General features: G+C 38.7%; 2 protein-coding genes across 3 annotated transcripts; one reads left to right on the top strand and one right to left on the bottom strand.

Moving 5' to 3' along the window:
- Positions 1-331: 331 nt before the first annotated feature.
- lims1 (LIM and senescent cell antigen-like domains 1) lies at positions 332-8175 on the top strand. 2 transcript variants are annotated; one of them, XM_056378189.1, is made up of 11 exons: positions 332-498; positions 1772-1928; positions 2088-2154; positions 3446-3566; positions 3728-3877; positions 4031-4181; positions 5431-5523; positions 5692-5740; positions 5865-5940; positions 6159-6334; positions 6888-8175. In XM_056378189.1, exons 1-10 carry the CDS (start codon positions 470-472, stop codon positions 6295-6297), a joined length of 1032 nt encoding a protein of 343 aa, XP_056234164.1. In that variant the 5' UTR covers positions 332-469; the 3' UTR covers positions 6298-6334; positions 6888-8175. The 2 variants fall into 2 exon arrangements, with proteins under 2 accessions (XP_056234164.1, XP_056234174.1); XM_056378199.1 differs by lacking the exon at positions 6159-6334 and having other exon boundaries at positions 334-498.
- Positions 8176-9382: 1207 nt separating this feature from the next.
- Positions 9383-16014, bottom strand: nkpd1 (NTPase, KAP family P-loop domain containing 1). The gene is made up of 4 exons (XM_056378214.1): positions 15769-16014; positions 13734-14056; positions 11776-13206; positions 9383-10914 (listed from the first exon to the last, which is right to left on the bottom strand). The coding sequence occupies exons 1-4, from the start codon at positions 15917-15919 to the stop codon at positions 10621-10623; spliced, it is 2199 nt and encodes a 732-aa protein (XP_056234189.1). The 5' UTR covers positions 15920-16014; the 3' UTR covers positions 9383-10620.
- Between the last annotated feature and the right edge of the window lie 663 nt (positions 16015-16677).

Below are 16677 nucleotides of genomic sequence, written 5' to 3'. Positions count from 1 at the left end.
GCTTGCTGGTTTTACTCAAATCTGCTTTATTCCTCCATTATTCCAAACACACGTTTGTGTGTTGTGGAGACTGTTGGCTAAAAATATCAATTCTGATCCTTGTTTTTTTTCTTAATTCTATAAAAACATATATGACACATCCTGATTCTATATGGTTTCACATACCAAAATGTAAATTGAACAGTTACTGCTGTATATGCCCATATATCAGAGTTTTGCATGGGACTGTCCTGTCTGTAATACTGTATGATGAGGCTCTTTAAATCCAGACCAAGGGCAGTTTTGGTGGGGAGGATTCGTGAAGCTGATTCTATTACTTCCACGGACACTCCCAGTGTGGGTGGACTGATGCCGCCCCCCTGCCAGCTCAGGCTCGGCTCGCCTGGGAGGGGACCACACGAGACGAATTAGCGCAACAGTTAGTGTCACTTCATTAGTTTCAGAGCTAAAACTGTCGAGCTGAGAGGTGATGCTGGGGGTGGTAGGAATGACGGGCAGGTAAGTTGTTTCACCGTTTAGCTCGGGTAGAATCAGACATAAACAACTTCAGGTAAACGGTCAGTTAGCTTTCGAGGCCAACACGCTAAAGCTAACGGTACCTTAGCTTGCCAACGTAACCATTGGGGTAAAGTTAGCTCACCGCAACCCGAGATTAGCTGCCCTACTTTTGAGATACTTGCAAAAATGTTTCTCTGAATACATATTTAGGTTCAGGGCAACAGTTTAAAGGATGATTCACAGTTGATACGTTATTGCTAGTTTACTTTCATTCGTGATATATCGTTAGTTTCCTTTCCCACACTGGCACTGTCAGGTTAGCATGCTAGTTAGTTGGGCGAATTATTATCTTTAGCCGCCCCTGAACTTTAATGCCCTTTATGAGCCTTCAGGTATACCCATGATTTATTTGAAGCCAGTTACGTAAAGACTGTAACTAAGGTATATTATACCGTTACTGGGGGAAATGATGAACTGACTTTACATTTCGTTGGATTGGATTATTTAAATTCAATTCGCAACTTCATTTTAAACATATTTATGATTTACTCGAAGCCTGAGCCAGAATTGGCCTTAGCTGGACTACTGACAGAAAGTTGTAAGTTGTGGCATAATATTTAACTGCAAATTGATAAGATACTATCCGAGTCTAGTCATCAGTGACTTTATTAGTAATTATTTGAGTGTATATTAGAGCTGCAACTACTGTTTATTTTCCTGATTGATCTGCTGATTATTTTCCTGAAAAATCAATTTGTCTGTAAAATGTCAAAAGGTGCTTGCTATAATTCCCCAAAGCCCAAGATTCATATATATTCAGTCTGCTTATTTTATCCACCAAATGGTCCAAAATACAAAAATACTAAGTTTACAATAGTAAGTATTATAAAGAGAATTGAATATCATAAGAAATGACAATTAATTTACTATCAATCAAGAGAGAATGGCTTTTGAAGTTGCTGTAGCTGTGTGTATGTGTGGAGAAAAGGCTTCACATTGTCTCTCAGCTGGGTTTCAGTACCTCTATTTCTTTACCAAATTAGGTGATGACTGTTTGATGCGTAAGTGTTACTGAGTTTCCCAACTGATTCACATATTATTTCCATTCTCTCTGCTGACAGCTGCTGAAATAAACACAGCAGTTAGTGTAGGAGTTATGTGAGAAATGATAAACATTTGTCCAGCCTTACATCCCAGTTATTTGTCAGCCTTACATGTCAGAGGGACTCTGGAGAAGTAAAATACTAACGTGTATTTTCTTGTTTCACAACAGCATGGCCAATGCCCTGGCCCATGCGGCCTGTGAGCGATGCAAGAGTGGCTTTGCTCCGACTGAGAAGATTGTCAATAGTAATGGGGAGCTGTACCATGAGCAGTGTTTTGTGTGTGCCCAGTGCTTCCAGCAGTTTCCAGAGGGACTCTTCTATGAGGTAGTGTACTGAAATGTACTAGTCACCAATATTTCACAAGTCATCACAATGATGAGTCATAGTTTGTGTGTTGCTTGTGGGGTGTCTCTGATACTTTTTATATAGAGAATGTTTTGAATGATTCTCTTCAGTGAATGTATCCCACCCTTCTCCTCACAGTTTGAAGGAAGAAAATATTGTGAACATGACTTCCAGATGCTCTTTGCTCCTTGCTGTCACCAGTGTGGTGAGTGTTACAGGGTCTCATTCTTTTAGGGCCTGTCTAGATCTAGTATTTGTGTGGTTATGTGGAGAAAGACTGGTGACCACTTTGCCCAAGGTAAAAAAAAAAAAAGTTTTGGTCACCAAATACTGAAAAATCATATACATTTCACAGAGACAGGCTTTTTTTCAGAGATTACAAAATTGGTTAACTTACAACTTGACTGCAGCAATGGAAGTAAAGTAAACCTTGAAAGTTAATGCAAACAATTCCCACAGGAGTCCCAACCTTTGTTCATTACTTACAAACCCTTTGTCTGTACAAAGGCAGTGTTGTTTCCACACCCTCTGATGTATAAGGACAATACTGTACTGCAGGAAGTAATACTGTATATTGCGTGTGGTGAGAAAAAGGCAAGTAACAAAGGAAGACAGACTGGTTGGTCAGGAGTTCATCCTACAGCAAGACAAAGACCCAAAACATTAGAAGAAAAGACCTAGATGATGGCTTCACATGACACAGGCTCAGGACTTAAGCCCAGTAGAGCTGGTTTGGGATGAACTGGATAGAAAGTGAAAGCATAGCAAACTACATGTACAACACATTACATACCCCACATCTTGTAGGGATGAATTTGAAACCATTCCCTCAATGTTTGCCTTTGGCAAATCACTTGTCTGTAAGAAGTGTGCCATGACATAAGCACAGTAATATAGTGGTTCCAGAACATTTTCTGTTGGGCCTTCCTCTGCGCATAAATACACACCTGGATCATTATCTGCTCTATGTTTGTTTGAAAGAGCTTTTCACAAAACTCTCCATACTTTGCAAGTGGTGTATATCAAAGCATTCACTGTTTACAGCACCTCCCCATTTGTAAACCCTGTTTGGGAACCACTTCACTACAGTACATATGTGGATGTAAGCATCCCTGACCTCCATATGTTGTTTGAGAGATCAGATCAAAGTCTTTTACACTTTCATTTAGGACTTCCCACTTGTGTTTAGATCACCCATAATACATTTTAGTGTCACGTAAGATTAATTTAAACACTACTTGACTGTGTCTGGGGAGACATAGACATGCTCTGATTAAATTATATGGACGATTAAAATGCATTCAAAATTCAAGTGTCACTTTGAGAACACTATAGAAAGCCCTGTTGTGTATTTTACTAACACTAGGACTCCATAATGGGGAAATTAGTATGAACTACTGTGCTATATCAGAGAAAAGCTTTCAGTCCCAACAAATATTGAAAAAGTCAAACCTAGACTTGCCTCAAGCTGACCTCTCACTTATGGTTTCCCTCAGGGGAGTTCATTATCGGTCGTGTCATTAAGGCCATGAACAACAGTTGGCACCCTGACTGCTTCTGCTGTGACATTTGCCAGGCTGTGCTTGCAGACGTGGGATTTGTCAAAAATGCTGGCAGGCAAGTATCCCATCCTATTACAGTCTTAATATAACACTGTGACAGCCTGTAAAGCAGGTGGTTACACACACATCAAGCTGGTGACTTACTCACAGCTTTCTAACAAATATTGGAATTTTGAGCAGCTGCGGCTAAATTTTGTTGTCTCCTATTTACCTCAGACACCTTTGTCGCCCGTGCCATAACCGCGAGAAAGCTCGTGGCCTGGGCAAGTATATCTGCCAGAAGTGCCATGCCATCATTGAAGAGCATCCACTGATCTTCAAGAATGATCCTTATCATCCAGACCACTTCAACTGCAACAATTGTGGGTCAGTATTACCCCTCCACGCTACTATTTAGTACAGAAAACAGCACCCTCTTAGCTTCAGACTATATTTCAGCTCCACATGAAAAATGATCTATAACAGTGAACTCAAAGCTTGTGTTCCTCTCTTCTTCTTCCAATGTTTCTTCGTCCACAGGAAGGAACTGACAGCAGATGCCAGGGAACTGAAGGGAGAGCTTTTCTGTTTGCCGTGCCACGACAAGATGGGTGTACCAATCTGTGGTGCCTGCCGGAGACCCATCGAGGGGCGTGTTGTCAATGCCATGGGCAAGCAGTGGCATGTGGAGGTTTGTGAACAAAACTCGAGACTATTTATCAATACACTAGAGAAAACGTTCCCATTTTTACAGTTGTGTTAAAAACATCAAAGTTTCTTGTTTTGAGGCCTTGAGATTGGTCCTCCTAAAGAAAGCCTTTAGGACTTTACATGTTTACATGACCATGCGTACTGTGTTCATGATTTGATAATGGTTTGGAAAGAAGTGAGAATAGCCATTTATTTTTTTTGCAGTTGTCAGAAAGTAAACAAAACTCAAGCGTAACTCATCTAGACATCATCTTTCCATTCAGCTGCCAACTTGACATGTCCAAGAGTTGCACAAAATGGCCCATTAAACATAAAAACTAATGAAATAACTAAGAATAAGTACCAGTATACTAAGTACCAAATTCATGTAGTATTAGTCCATACAAGACTTAAACAAGTATAACAAGTGTGTCTGTTGAAATTCTTCTGCTCAATGTAAGTTGGACTACAGTGAGTAGGCTCCTGATGTGTTAATAATAGTGAACAAATGTCATGCTGACCACCTCTTTGTAGATATTATATGTAATGCTGCCCTTGCACAAAAGTAGAATAAAAAGCTATAATAAATTTCACATTTAGTTACCATTAATTATGCACAGGGAAATTAAATTCATTAAATAAACCACTTAACAACCAAAACACTGTAAATCAGATTAATTCTCCTGAGGCAGAGATAAGATAGGATATACTTTTACTGATCCCCCGCAGCGGAAATTCAATTTGACACAGCAGCACAAAGGGATGTAGTTGCACTAAATAAAGAAATTTCAAAGAATACCTATCCATCAGGAATAAGCAAATAATGAACTAAAATAAGAAAAAATATGAATAATAGATACAATAAAATGTGTGTGTGTGTGTGTGTGTGTGTGTGTGTGTGTGTGTGTGTGTGTGTGTGTGTGTGTTTGCATAGTAGATCAAGTTGTGTGTTCATCTGTCTGGAGGCTGCTTAATTTATAGTGTTCAAAAAGTTGTGTATAGAAGCTAGTTTAATGCTAAAGACAGTCATTAGCTGGAATTAATTTTGTACCCAACTACTTCATGAACTTTATCTGGCATGCACTAGAAACATAGTGGTTTCTCCATAGCCGTGTGGGCTCAATGTGAGCAAATATGACACAAAAGGATCACTAAAGTAATATTTCTCCACAGGTTAAGTCCATAAGTTTATAAACCTGTCTAGGTAAGTAAACATTAATGCAAAGTGCAACATTTGCTTTTATTTACAGCATTTTGTGTGTGCCAAGTGTGAGAAACCTTTCCTCGGTCATCGCCATTATGAGAGAAAGGGGTTGGCTTACTGTGAGACTCATTATAACCAGGTAAGAAAAAAACAATAATGGCTTTCAGGGACATGACAGACTTCATAATGTTAATAAACTCTCAAAGCAGATGACACGGCACTACTTACCACTTATCACTTCACCAAAAATAAATTAATTTGTGTTTGCTGTATGAACACTTAATCTCCTCATTTCTCTGTTACTAAGCTCTTTGGCGATGTGTGCTATCACTGCAACCGCGTGATTGAAGGCGATGGTGAGTATCAATATTATAAAGCTCACATTCAGTACAGTGTTTTTAGTAATTTACACAAAATGTTGCTTTAAAATACAACAGCTGAATGTTTATAATTATCCTTTTTTTTCTGCCCCCCCCCCAGTTGTGTCTGCTCTCAATAAGGCCTGGTGTGTCAATTGTTTCTCTTGCTCCACCTGCAACACAAAACTCACTCTCAAGTAAGTGATAGTGCTCATTAACAGTGTCTTTTGATAATTAATTGTGTGTAATATTACCAGCTGATTGTTGTCGTCCTCTCAGTTTTCTGTAATACTCTGCATTTCTGTATTTCACTCTCCTCCTACAACTCTTCCCTCTTTGGCTCTTTTCCTTCCCCCCCTTTTTCCTCCAATTTCTCCTCTTACATGCTTCACTTGCTGCGTCTGTGGTAACTCAGAGATAAGTTTGTTGAAATTGACCTGAGGCCAGTGTGCAAGCACTGCTATGAGCACATGCCTGAGGAGCTGAAACGCCGCCTGGCTCGACGTGAGCGTGATGCCAAAGAACGCAAGAAAAAACCTGCTGTGTGTCTGTAGAGTTATTATTCTTAACAACTCACCACTCCATCTGTTGGTTGGTGCTATCTCTGCCTTCCTCTTTTTCTGTGGTGTTCCTTGTTTACTATTTTGACAAAATTGCATGATATCATTATTTTGCATTTATTTTTTTTTAAAGTAAAACCAAGACCCTGGAGTTGTTTGTGTTAATGGTAATTGTACAAAACCTCTGAAATATACATGTATATTAAACGTGAGTTTGGCTCAGTTGATGTACGTGAAGATTAAGCTTCCACCAAGACTTTTTTGTTTGTTTGAATGAGATAAGTAATTGCTACTTTCCAGTAAAGGGCAAAGCTGCAGGATGATTTCAATGGTTTCCATGATAAGTCGAGATGAGAGGATGGTGTGTTACCTCCTAAAAAATATGGCCCTAATGCTAATATAATTTAAAGTGAGGAGATGATGACTTGAAATAAATTTTAACCTGCAGTGATAATAATATTTAGATTAAAAAATATGCAGATTGTGCAGGTTGGAGGGAAATCTGGAAAGGTTAATGTAAGCAGGAGACAAGTCATTTGGTTACATATTTAGTATTTACGTGGTCTTTCTTTCCCTCTCTGCAGGAACAAGTTTGTTGAGTTTGACATGAAGCCTGTCTGTAAAAAGTGTTACGAGAAGTTTCCCCTGGAGCTCAAGAAAAGGCTCAAGAAGCTGGCTGAGTCTTTGGGACGCAAGTGAGCTGCTTCAGGCCAAACAACCTGCAAGTACTGTATTCCTGCTATGTCTGCGATGGTAAAATATCCAGGAAAACTGCTGCTTTATGATAAGAGCCTGGCATTATACCAGTACATCAACATTACAAATCAGGGATCCATTTAAAAAATATAAATATACCACTGTGGTCTTGTCATAAATGTGCCTGTTAGCAGATATTTTTTTCTGTCTTGCTGTTTTTTTAATACATAATAATATTTCTTTTTTTTTTTTAATACATTCCTAAATTGTCCAAATTTGTTATTCTCTCCTAGCCAAGAAATGTGATGTCTGAATTTATTATGACTTAACTATGAGCATAATTTTTAACTGCTGTGTCTAAAACCCTCTTCAATTTGAAAAGATTGTCTTGGATTTACACTTTTACCTTAAATATATGAACTATGTGTCTTAAAATGTAACATACATATAGTTATAATACAATTATGCCTTAGTCTAGCTATCTTAATTAGACAAAAATATCTACTGAAAGAAGAATGTTACTAGACTTTTCACCTTTTGAGCTTTCATACCTCAGTGTGAGTAATTACAAAGCAACCACAGAATACTGTAATGATGTCTCTTGCTAAGAGATGTTAAATGTGTGGTAGAAGTTACAATGTAATGTTTGGAACTGTTCGCTTCTGGTGTTTCTTGTCACTCTTCTATCAGCCTGGTACGACAGATGAATATTCCAGAGGTGGATATATTCAGACTTTCAGTATATACTGTATGCTTTCAGCGTGTATGGAAGTGTAATGTTATTGCTTGCACTGTAAATGTTTGGGGTTTGTCCCTCTGATATTTTAAGCCAAATTAACAGAGGGAAACAGTTCAAAGAAGTCTAGATGAAATGAACCTTCTGCTGATTATTTAACATCAGAACACTTTGATGTTAAAATATCATTAATGAGTCAGCACATTGCCTGGGCTGGTTGTAGACAGGCAAACGTATTTAGAAAAAATGGGAAGTGACATTCAACAGAAAATTTTATTTGCTTGGATGAGCATTTTTATTATGGAATGCTTTTGCATACATTTCATTTGTCAGAGTTTACATTTTCTTGATTTGCATGAAATGGCGAATTACATTTTACTGCAGCACATACACAGTATTTAATTTTCTGCTGAATAATCAATAAAGTTTTCCTAAACACATCACAGTGAATTTCAGTTGACGCAATACGAAATATACCTTTAATGTCTGCCCAGGCTCTGAAATAGATATTAGCCTACTATGTCTCTGTAACATAGTCATGTTCACATCTTTAACTTTTCAATTAATATTCTCTGACTTGGACTTCATGAAAAAGTTTAGGTTTTTGAAACTTGTAGCATGCATTCATGAGCATAAGCTCATCACTCACCTTACAAACACTCCACAATAAAGTTACAGTAAAAGTTACATACAACATTAAAAACATGCAAAGAGTCAAACCAAGAAAAAAACATGTCTTAAACCTACAATCATATTGCTGTTTTGTGCATGAGTGAGACTCACAGTGAACTATAATGTGCAGTAAATCATTAATGGAACACCCATTAGTTTGGATAAATATCTTCATTTGCATGTCACAGTTGGGTAGCAAAGGTAGACTGAATGAATGAAAACAGCCTCTGGAGCGTCTCGTTTTCCAAGAAAAAGGCAGTGTAATATGTACCATAACATTTTAATAAAAACTGAAATGGGTTGTTAAGGCAATGGTAAAACAATGGTTGCTTTGTATGCTGATGTGTTTCACAGCTTTTTATCTTCCTCATCCTTTTCTGTTAGCCACATATACTTTGACAGAGAAATCAAACTGTTGTTTCGTAATAAGCCCTTTTCACAGCAGACACTTTGACTTGTTGAAGTAGGAAAAGCACAAGGTCTATTAATAGCATAAACAATAGCTCTGTGCTGTTCAATTGTCCCCGTAAGCCATGGCAGTGTGACAGTGACTGAACATGAACAATACCAGGACCCTGTAGCTGAAGCCACTAAACAGAATTCATCCATCATTAATTTTACGATTTACACTGACCACCACATGTCAAAATGTCCTCAGTGAAAAAAGCCTATACAGGGAAAATGTGATGCATGAAAACAAATGTGCAATGATCCAATTAAGTTTGAATCATAAATGACTGGATATGTAGGTGACACTTGAGTTATCATATAGTTGAATATTTAAATTTCTTAGTGTTTTGCTAACATTTTAATAAACTGCTGTACTCATACTTCATAATCACTAAACTGATGCATTCCTAATTACGCTATAAAGCATGAAATATGTGTCTATGTGATTACTCCACACTTAAACTCCTTCAGGCCATGAATGTTAACTTTTATATAACTAGAGTTGTATTGAAATTAGCTGTAAACCAGTTCAATGACAAATGCTGAGACCAGTGCATTTGGAAAGTTGAAATGTACCTGACTTTTCTATTGCAACAGTATAGTTTGTTGGTCAGTTTCCATCAGCTACGCAGAACCACTTCATCATGTCCAAAACTTGAAATGAAAGTTTTCGTTATGAATTCAATACGATATAGATTACTGAACCAGAATAACTGAATGTTTGTTGGGAAAATTAATGCAGAGTGTGATAAACCACACTATCCAGTTCAGTTAGACAACTCATTACAAATAAAATCTGAATGCAATTCTTTGTGGCATCAAGGCTCAGTGGCTCATCACGCCCTTGTACAGCACAGTGATCAGCAGATGAGAACGCAGGGAGTGATGAGTTGAAATCCCTCAAAGGGATTTAAGAGAGGTCTATGTTTGAGTGGAGGAGGGAGCACAGAAAATGCATGTAGACATTTGAGCAGTAGTTCAGCAGTGACTGTGAGACACTGGCATTAGCAGGTTGAGAAGCTGAGCACAGTGGTACTGTGTGCACGGCATGAGTCAGCATTTTCGGGATGCTGGAGTTATCTGGCTGAACCATCTCGCAGACACCACCTTCTTAATGAGAAGAAAAAATAATCTATTCACACTGAACTGGTTTACAGATAAGTTGATGACAAAGTGTAATAAGTAATGTTTAAACTGTAAACAAAATTAAGTGTGGAGCAATCACATTAGCTAAAGGACATGTTTGTCATTTTGGGAAACACTTTATTTGCTTTCTTGCTGAGAGTGACAATTAAAAGATACCTCTCTCATGTCTGTGTGCTTGAAATATATGAAGCCACGAAGCAATTAGCTTAGTTTAGCAGCAACTATAGGAGCATGGGCAAACAGCTAGTCTGGCTCTGTTCAAAGTTAGAAAACACTGAACTTCTAAAGCTGACTAATTAACAAGCTGTGTATCTCGCTTGGTTAATCTATACATCAGAGCCAGACTAGCTGTTTTCCCTGCTCCCAGTCTTTATTATAAACAAAAATTCATATTTAGCATAGAGACGTGAGAGTGGTAATGATCATCTAACTCTTGGCAAGAAACAGATTTATTCATAACACTGAAACATTGAGCATAAAATTTTCATCATCATGCATTTTCTTGCGTGTTATTTTTGTGCACAGGCTCTGTTTTGTTACTGTAAATATTGTTGTTTAATGTTGCATTGCATTGTATAATTTTAGGGATATGAGGCATACTGGAAGCAGACTGGATCCTACATGGAACTATCAACCAGATTGGGATTAGACAAGTGATGATCGAAAGCATGTGCTTTAAATCTCAAAAGCTGACTCTGAGGATGATGAGGCTCCGTCGACACGTTCTTGTATTGTGGTCGGCGATGTGATGGTAAACCCAGGAAGTGCAGTCTGAAAGTTGCCCATTCACCAAAGGTCATACCAAGGAGGTCTTTCAGGTCCTCTGCACTACCAAAGAGCAGTGCCAAACCATTGAGGTCATTGCTTCTCACCTTATCGATATACTTACTGGGGTATTCCATTCTCTCCAACTAGGAAAAAGATTAAATCCAATTATTATAAATACAGAGGAGAATGATTTACTTCCTAGAACTCACCGATACGACTGAATTGATCTAAAAATCCTTTCTTGTTGCATTTGCAGTTGGAGTCCAAACATATTTGATTTGAACTGAGAGGTGACTAAACACATTACTTAGAATAAATAAATACTGCTTTGTAACAAAGCCTATATTAAAGTTATACTTCACAATATGACATTAAACCCTGTTTTTGATGCTATATATTTTCAGCAAAAGCCATTCAGTGTATTAACATTCAGCATTTTCCTGTCTATATAGTAATGTTGATAGTGCCTGAGTCACAGGAAATTCATTGTATTTGTAACTAAGTTTAGCACTAACACAGACTGAAAAAATATATATATGTACAAAAGGAGACATGGTCGTTCTCTGCATTTTTTTTTTTGACAGTGAATGAGTTAAATTTTGCAGGGAGAAATGGAACAAGAAGGAGCAGCCACAGTGATGTGTTAGATGGAGGTGTGCAGCCTGTCGCCTGCAGCTCTTCAATTTCTAAGCGAGGTAACAAACTCCTTTGACTGTACCCTACTGTTGTGTAGAAAAGTGCTCCACCATGTGAAAATCTGACTGTGGTTGCTCATGGCTTGATAGATAGGTTAATTATTGACTTAATTATTTTAATTATTGAGTTCTTCATTAAAACATGACTGTCTGGCTGCACTGTGAACAGCTACAGCAGTTGTCCTTCTGTTGATAAAGTATTCTGCTTTGCTGTAGTATTACACTGCACTTGCTGTTACAACCAGTAACCACCTGTTTTACCAAATCAACCAGGACTGAAATCTGATCATGACTTGTAAAGTGTCTTACCTCTTTGCATACATCCTCTGTATTCATTTTGATGATAGTTGTGATAGGTAGAGGAGCCAGGTCCCTCATCCAACCAGAGTCTTTCAGCCTGGATGTCCCTCTGATCTGAGCCAGCTCCTTCCTAATCGTATGATCCAGGTTTACCGTTGCCACTTCAAACGTCTTTAAGTCGCTTATGGTGAATTGGAAATCTACTGTCAGGAATCTTTCGAACATCTCAGGATCTCCGTCCTGCTCGAGGAGGTCCTCAATCTGTGCACTCATCACATACAGTTCTGCCCTGGACTCACTGAAGACTTTCCACAAGGTCTTTGAATCATCGGTGTTGGTCACATTTTCATGATCAATATCTGCTCTCTGCTGAGCGTCTTCTGCACACTGGATGATCCAGCTAAGTCGGCAGGGCCACTGATTGGCTAAGACCACCCATGCTGCAATGTATTCTGGTTGACGAGGCTCTTTCCCCAAAGCCTTCATCATTATCACAGTCACTCGAATGGAGTTGATCACCCTCCTCATAGACATGGCATCATCTAACATGTACTTGTTTATATTTCTTTCATTGTTGGTCAGGCTGCTCTCCACCAGCTGCTCTACTTCGCTGTCTTTTACATCCAGTGCTACTGTAGTGTTATTGATCAGTTGCTGTGACTCTTCCAGTGCAATTAGTACTTCTGTTACATCTGAGGAAGATGTCTTCGTGAGGCCCCAAGCTCTATTTCTATCTTTTGAATTTCTTGTGAGGCTGTAAAAAAACTTGCACTTTGAATTGTCGCACAGTGGTGGGACTGTGAAGGCCAGAGTCACAATGCGGTTCAACATTGCATAAGCTCTGTCCTCTTTGCTGAAGCAGCCGTCTGCAAAGTTCACTTTCTCTACAATAACTTCTGGATTTACTGCCAAAATGGAAATAAACGGACTCTCCTCGTCTGAAAGCAGAATGTTGATGGCATCCAGAACTGCAACAATTTTCTTGGGGGTGCACCGGTCCAGGTTGGTGATCTTCAACACCACTCGAATCCTTCTTCTCTCAAATATTTCCATAAACTGGATGAAGCGAGACAGGAACCACATTTCCATCCTCACCTCATTCATTAAGCCCAGTTGGTTGCTGATCTTCCCATTGTCCAACCCCTTCTTAAGGTTCATTTCCTGGCTGAAGATGAGGTTCTTAACCATCTGATAGGTAAACCTCAATGCGCTCGCTGCAGGGACTCCTAACACAGCAATGACCACGCCCTCCACCACACCCACCTGGCCTTTTGTGTTATTCACCTCTTCGTCTGGTTCCACCTCGGGTTTGGGAAGGCCAAATGTCAATACCAACACCAGGATGATAGGTGGTACCACGACAATGAACAGGATGAGAAACCACAGAGGGCAGCAGCAAATCTTCTTGGATCTCCAGTGGTTAGTACTATTCTCCATTACCTGAACATTTTTATAAAAACGAAACAAAACACAGACCAAACAGGAATCAGGTTAGACATTACTGCCATGTGTCAGTCGTGGAGATTGGCAGTGCTGGTTGGTTGGTCCACCACTTTGGTCCAGACTGAATTATCTTGACAATTTATATATAGATTAAATTTTGTAAAGACATTCATGCTGCCCAGACAATAAATCCTAATGACCTTGGTGATCCACTGCCTTTTCATCTACTGCCATCAGCAGGTCAAAATTTTACTTTTTCTAATACACGTCTTCTTTATCTAAAGTTATGAGGTATCTGCCACTGAGACTTAAGCCGCCAATCCGGATGGGAATCAACAAGCCATGTGTGTGAAACACAACAGTGATGTGCCTTTGCAGAAACACAACAGACCTTCCTGCCATCAGTTTCCAATGGGAACAGTTTTCAACCAAATAATGTAACGTTGTCATTGTGAGCAAGTTAGCATGCATTTAGCTGCGGCTGTAGATTCTTTGATAACTGAAAGAAAAAAGATATTCACAACCTTCTTCTTGATTTCGTCCTCTTCATCGTGTTGAGCCACACGGTAAAGTACGAGCTGTAATTTCCCAAAGTTCATCTGCATGGCCTGAAACAGTCGTATGGCTAGCCCGGCCCAAAGCATGTCACTGCCTGCAAAATGCCAGGCACTGAAATGCACATAAATGAACCTGACGTCACGGTGCTGCTGGTTCTCCTCAGTCAAAATGGGCCTGTAGAAGAGCAGTCGGCCAATGAGCGCTAGAAAGCCTGTAAATGAAGGCTTGACTGAGCGGGGCCTGCCTTTGTGTTCCGTCTCAATCCTCACAGCCTCCCTGTTCATGTACACTGAGGAGATACAAACATTTGCAAAATATTTGCATGTAAGGATGAACAATATAAATCAAGGTAGAGAGATATCAAGACATGCAAAACAACATGTTGGTTAGTTGGCTAGGACTTAAAGAGGATTAAAAAACTGAGAAGTTTTTAGGCTGCTATGTGGAATATTTTTGCAATAAGTTGGTGAATTTAACTCATTTGGCTCTCACCAACTGATACAATGCCCTGAAGCATGGCACTAAACCCAAAATCTGTTCCAGGAAAAAAAATATCAGCCTGACGTTTCTGCAGGGATGCATAGTCCTGTACAATAAAAAATCATTATGCATCAAGCCTGGCCCGACATCTGGAATACTGTCTGCCAAGGTTTAAAAAAAATAATAATCATGATAACCCTGGACTGCTAGACCTTCAGGGTGACACAAAGAAACAACCTTAAATGTGTTTTTTCTCTTGGAGGCCTTTGCCAGAGCTGCACATGTTCCATTCACACTGTTCAGGGCCATATATATATACATAGTGTTGGGGAGTAACTGGTTACATGTAACAAGATCACATAAATAAATTACAAAATAAATGTAATTGTTATTTCATTTGTTACTAATATTACTAATAAAAACATTTGGTGATTACAAAGGGGGTACATCGGAACATATCCATTTGGGTATAAAGTTTTTACCTAGAATATAACATTCATTCTGCTGCTTTGTACCTTTTTGTCATGCAGGAACGTCTTCTTTTGGCATATTTGCAGACACATTGGTCTGACAGGTGATAGGTGTGAGATCTAATAACACTCCCCCTTATTTGATTCAGCATTGTGTTTTCATTAAATATTAACTTGGAGAGGTCATTAGGTTGTAAAATTTCTACAGGGCACTAACAGACTAAATGAATGGTACTGAAAAGTTGTTAATAAGTGATCAAATGTATAAAGTAACACTCCTTTGCTGAAGTCATTGAAATGGTTGCTTTTTTACCAAGTTAATTAGTAAGCTGTAACTTATTGTATTTCAAAAGTTATGCTTGCAACACTGTATATAAAATAAGAGTAGTTCAAATCCTATTATATGGCTGCACTATGTATGGTCAATGTGTGAAATTGAGTATGTAGTTGAAAACTGTTTGTTGAAAGCCTGTTACACATTGTGCATTGCAAGAATTTAAACATTATCTTTATTTACAATGTTGTGAGCACACTCAATTAAAGGTCACGATATACTAGCTGTGCTATTTAAAAAGTGAAATACCGATATCGTGTTAAGAATGCACATGATAATATCGTGATGGCAGATATTATGCCTTGTGGATCTTTTGTTTATCAGTTAATGTGGTTGCCTTTGCACTACCCATTAAGTGTAATTGTTATTTTTATACACTTTTGCACCGCTATGGTTACAGACGCTTTCTCCACCTCCTACACTTGTACTTGAGTCTAATTAATTTGCTAAAAAGGACAAAACACACAGTAAACAAAGTTAAAGTGGAATTTGACTGATAGAATTATTATTATTATTATAGAAATTACCTGAAGATATTGCGATAATATTGTTGGCGTGAATTGTCTTGGCCACGATAATTGTATAGTGAGAAAATCTGATATCGTGACACACCTAAAATATTGTGGCAGGGCTTTAAGTTGATTAAAGTATGAGCCATCTGGCAGATAAAATGACCACATGCTGGGATGTGGATGGTCAGACTAACTGTTTACATACCTTCCATTTTTTCGAGGATCATATTAATTCGATTCTGACATGAAGAGTAGAGTCCTACAGTTGCAGGTGATGAGACTTTAGGCAGGGTCTTGGACAGAGCGTATGCATAAATATCATCTGAAAGCAGATTGGAAAGAAAAACAAACAGCATGATTAACTCAATTTACATTTCCTTTTCACATTCACATTCACATACATTTATTCAATGCTCCGATCCAGAGAATCCTCTGTTAGTGAAATCCTAGATCAAAACCCTCACAAATAATCTACAGTTGAAAAATTATTTCACACAAATGTTCAAAGGTGTGTCAAAATTAGTGCACATTAAAACAGGATCTCAAGTAGAGATGCTCCCAGCTTTAATTACCAACACTGTTCTTGATTAACGGCAAATGTGTTTTTCTTACTTTGGCTGGATAATAAGAAAATGGCTGAAGGAAAGCGCAACGACAGGCACTTGACAGGTGTTCCTTAAAGCATTAATAAGGTGAGCATTCGCACTAGTCTTGGGGAAATGTTAACAACATGGATTTCACACACGAGTATTTAAATTTTCACACAAATTAAAAGTCAGGCTCTTAAAGTAGCCTCTTCTGTATTCTGAATATACATTGTTCAGTATTTAATATTCTGTGCAGCAGCCCGTCACAATTCATTCAGTCAGTTTCTGCTTGCTTTGCCTTAACTGTAACTCATGTCATTTCACATTCTGCCACTCCCTCCTGCCCTGCAGTAACCCCAGCCCTTCCCGCCTTTCCCTGTCAGCTGATTCCACACACCCACCTGTGCACCTGTTTCCCATTCCCTCATTAGTCCCACAGTATATATGTATACCAGCTCACTTCCACCTGTTCTCCGCCAGGTTGTCTGGCCTCCCAGCTCTATCGTTCCATCCTTTTTCCTGCCTGC

Source organism: Seriola aureovittata, chromosome 1, assembly GCF_021018895.1.
Source record: "Seriola aureovittata isolate HTS-2021-v1 ecotype China chromosome 1, ASM2101889v1, whole genome shotgun sequence".
Classification (NCBI taxonomy): domain Eukaryota; kingdom Metazoa; phylum Chordata; class Actinopteri; order Carangiformes; family Carangidae; genus Seriola; species Seriola aureovittata.
Note: the sequence above shows the minus strand (reverse complement) of the source record. Positions and strands in the feature narration are given on the sequence as shown.

What these genes read in the sequence shown, in the direction of transcription:
- nkpd1 (XM_056378214.1), bottom strand. Translation starts at nt 15,919, where the DNA reads ATGCTGTTTGTTTTTCTTTCCAATCTGCTTTCAGATGATATTTATGCA. An exon ending in GATCCTCGAAAAAATGGAAG is followed by an intron (nt 14,057 to 15,768) that starts GTATGTAAACAG and finishes GTATCTCCTCAG; the next exon opens with TGTACATGAACAGGGAGGCT. An exon ending in CAGAGGATGTATGCAAAGAG is followed by an intron (nt 10,915 to 11,775) that starts GTAAGACACTTT and finishes TCTTTTTCCTAG; the next exon opens with TTGGAGAGAATGGAATACCC.
- lims1 (XM_056378189.1), top strand. Translation starts at nt 470, where the DNA reads ATGCTGGGGGTGGTAGGAATGACGGGCAG. An exon ending in TTTGTCAAAAATGCTGGCAG is followed by an intron (nt 3,567 to 3,727) that starts GCAAGTATCCCA and finishes TATTTACCTCAG; the next exon opens with ACACCTTTGTCGCCCGTGCC. An exon ending in TTCAACTGCAACAATTGTGG is followed by an intron (nt 3,878 to 4,030) that starts GTCAGTATTACC and finishes CTTCGTCCACAG; the next exon opens with GAAGGAACTGACAGCAGATG.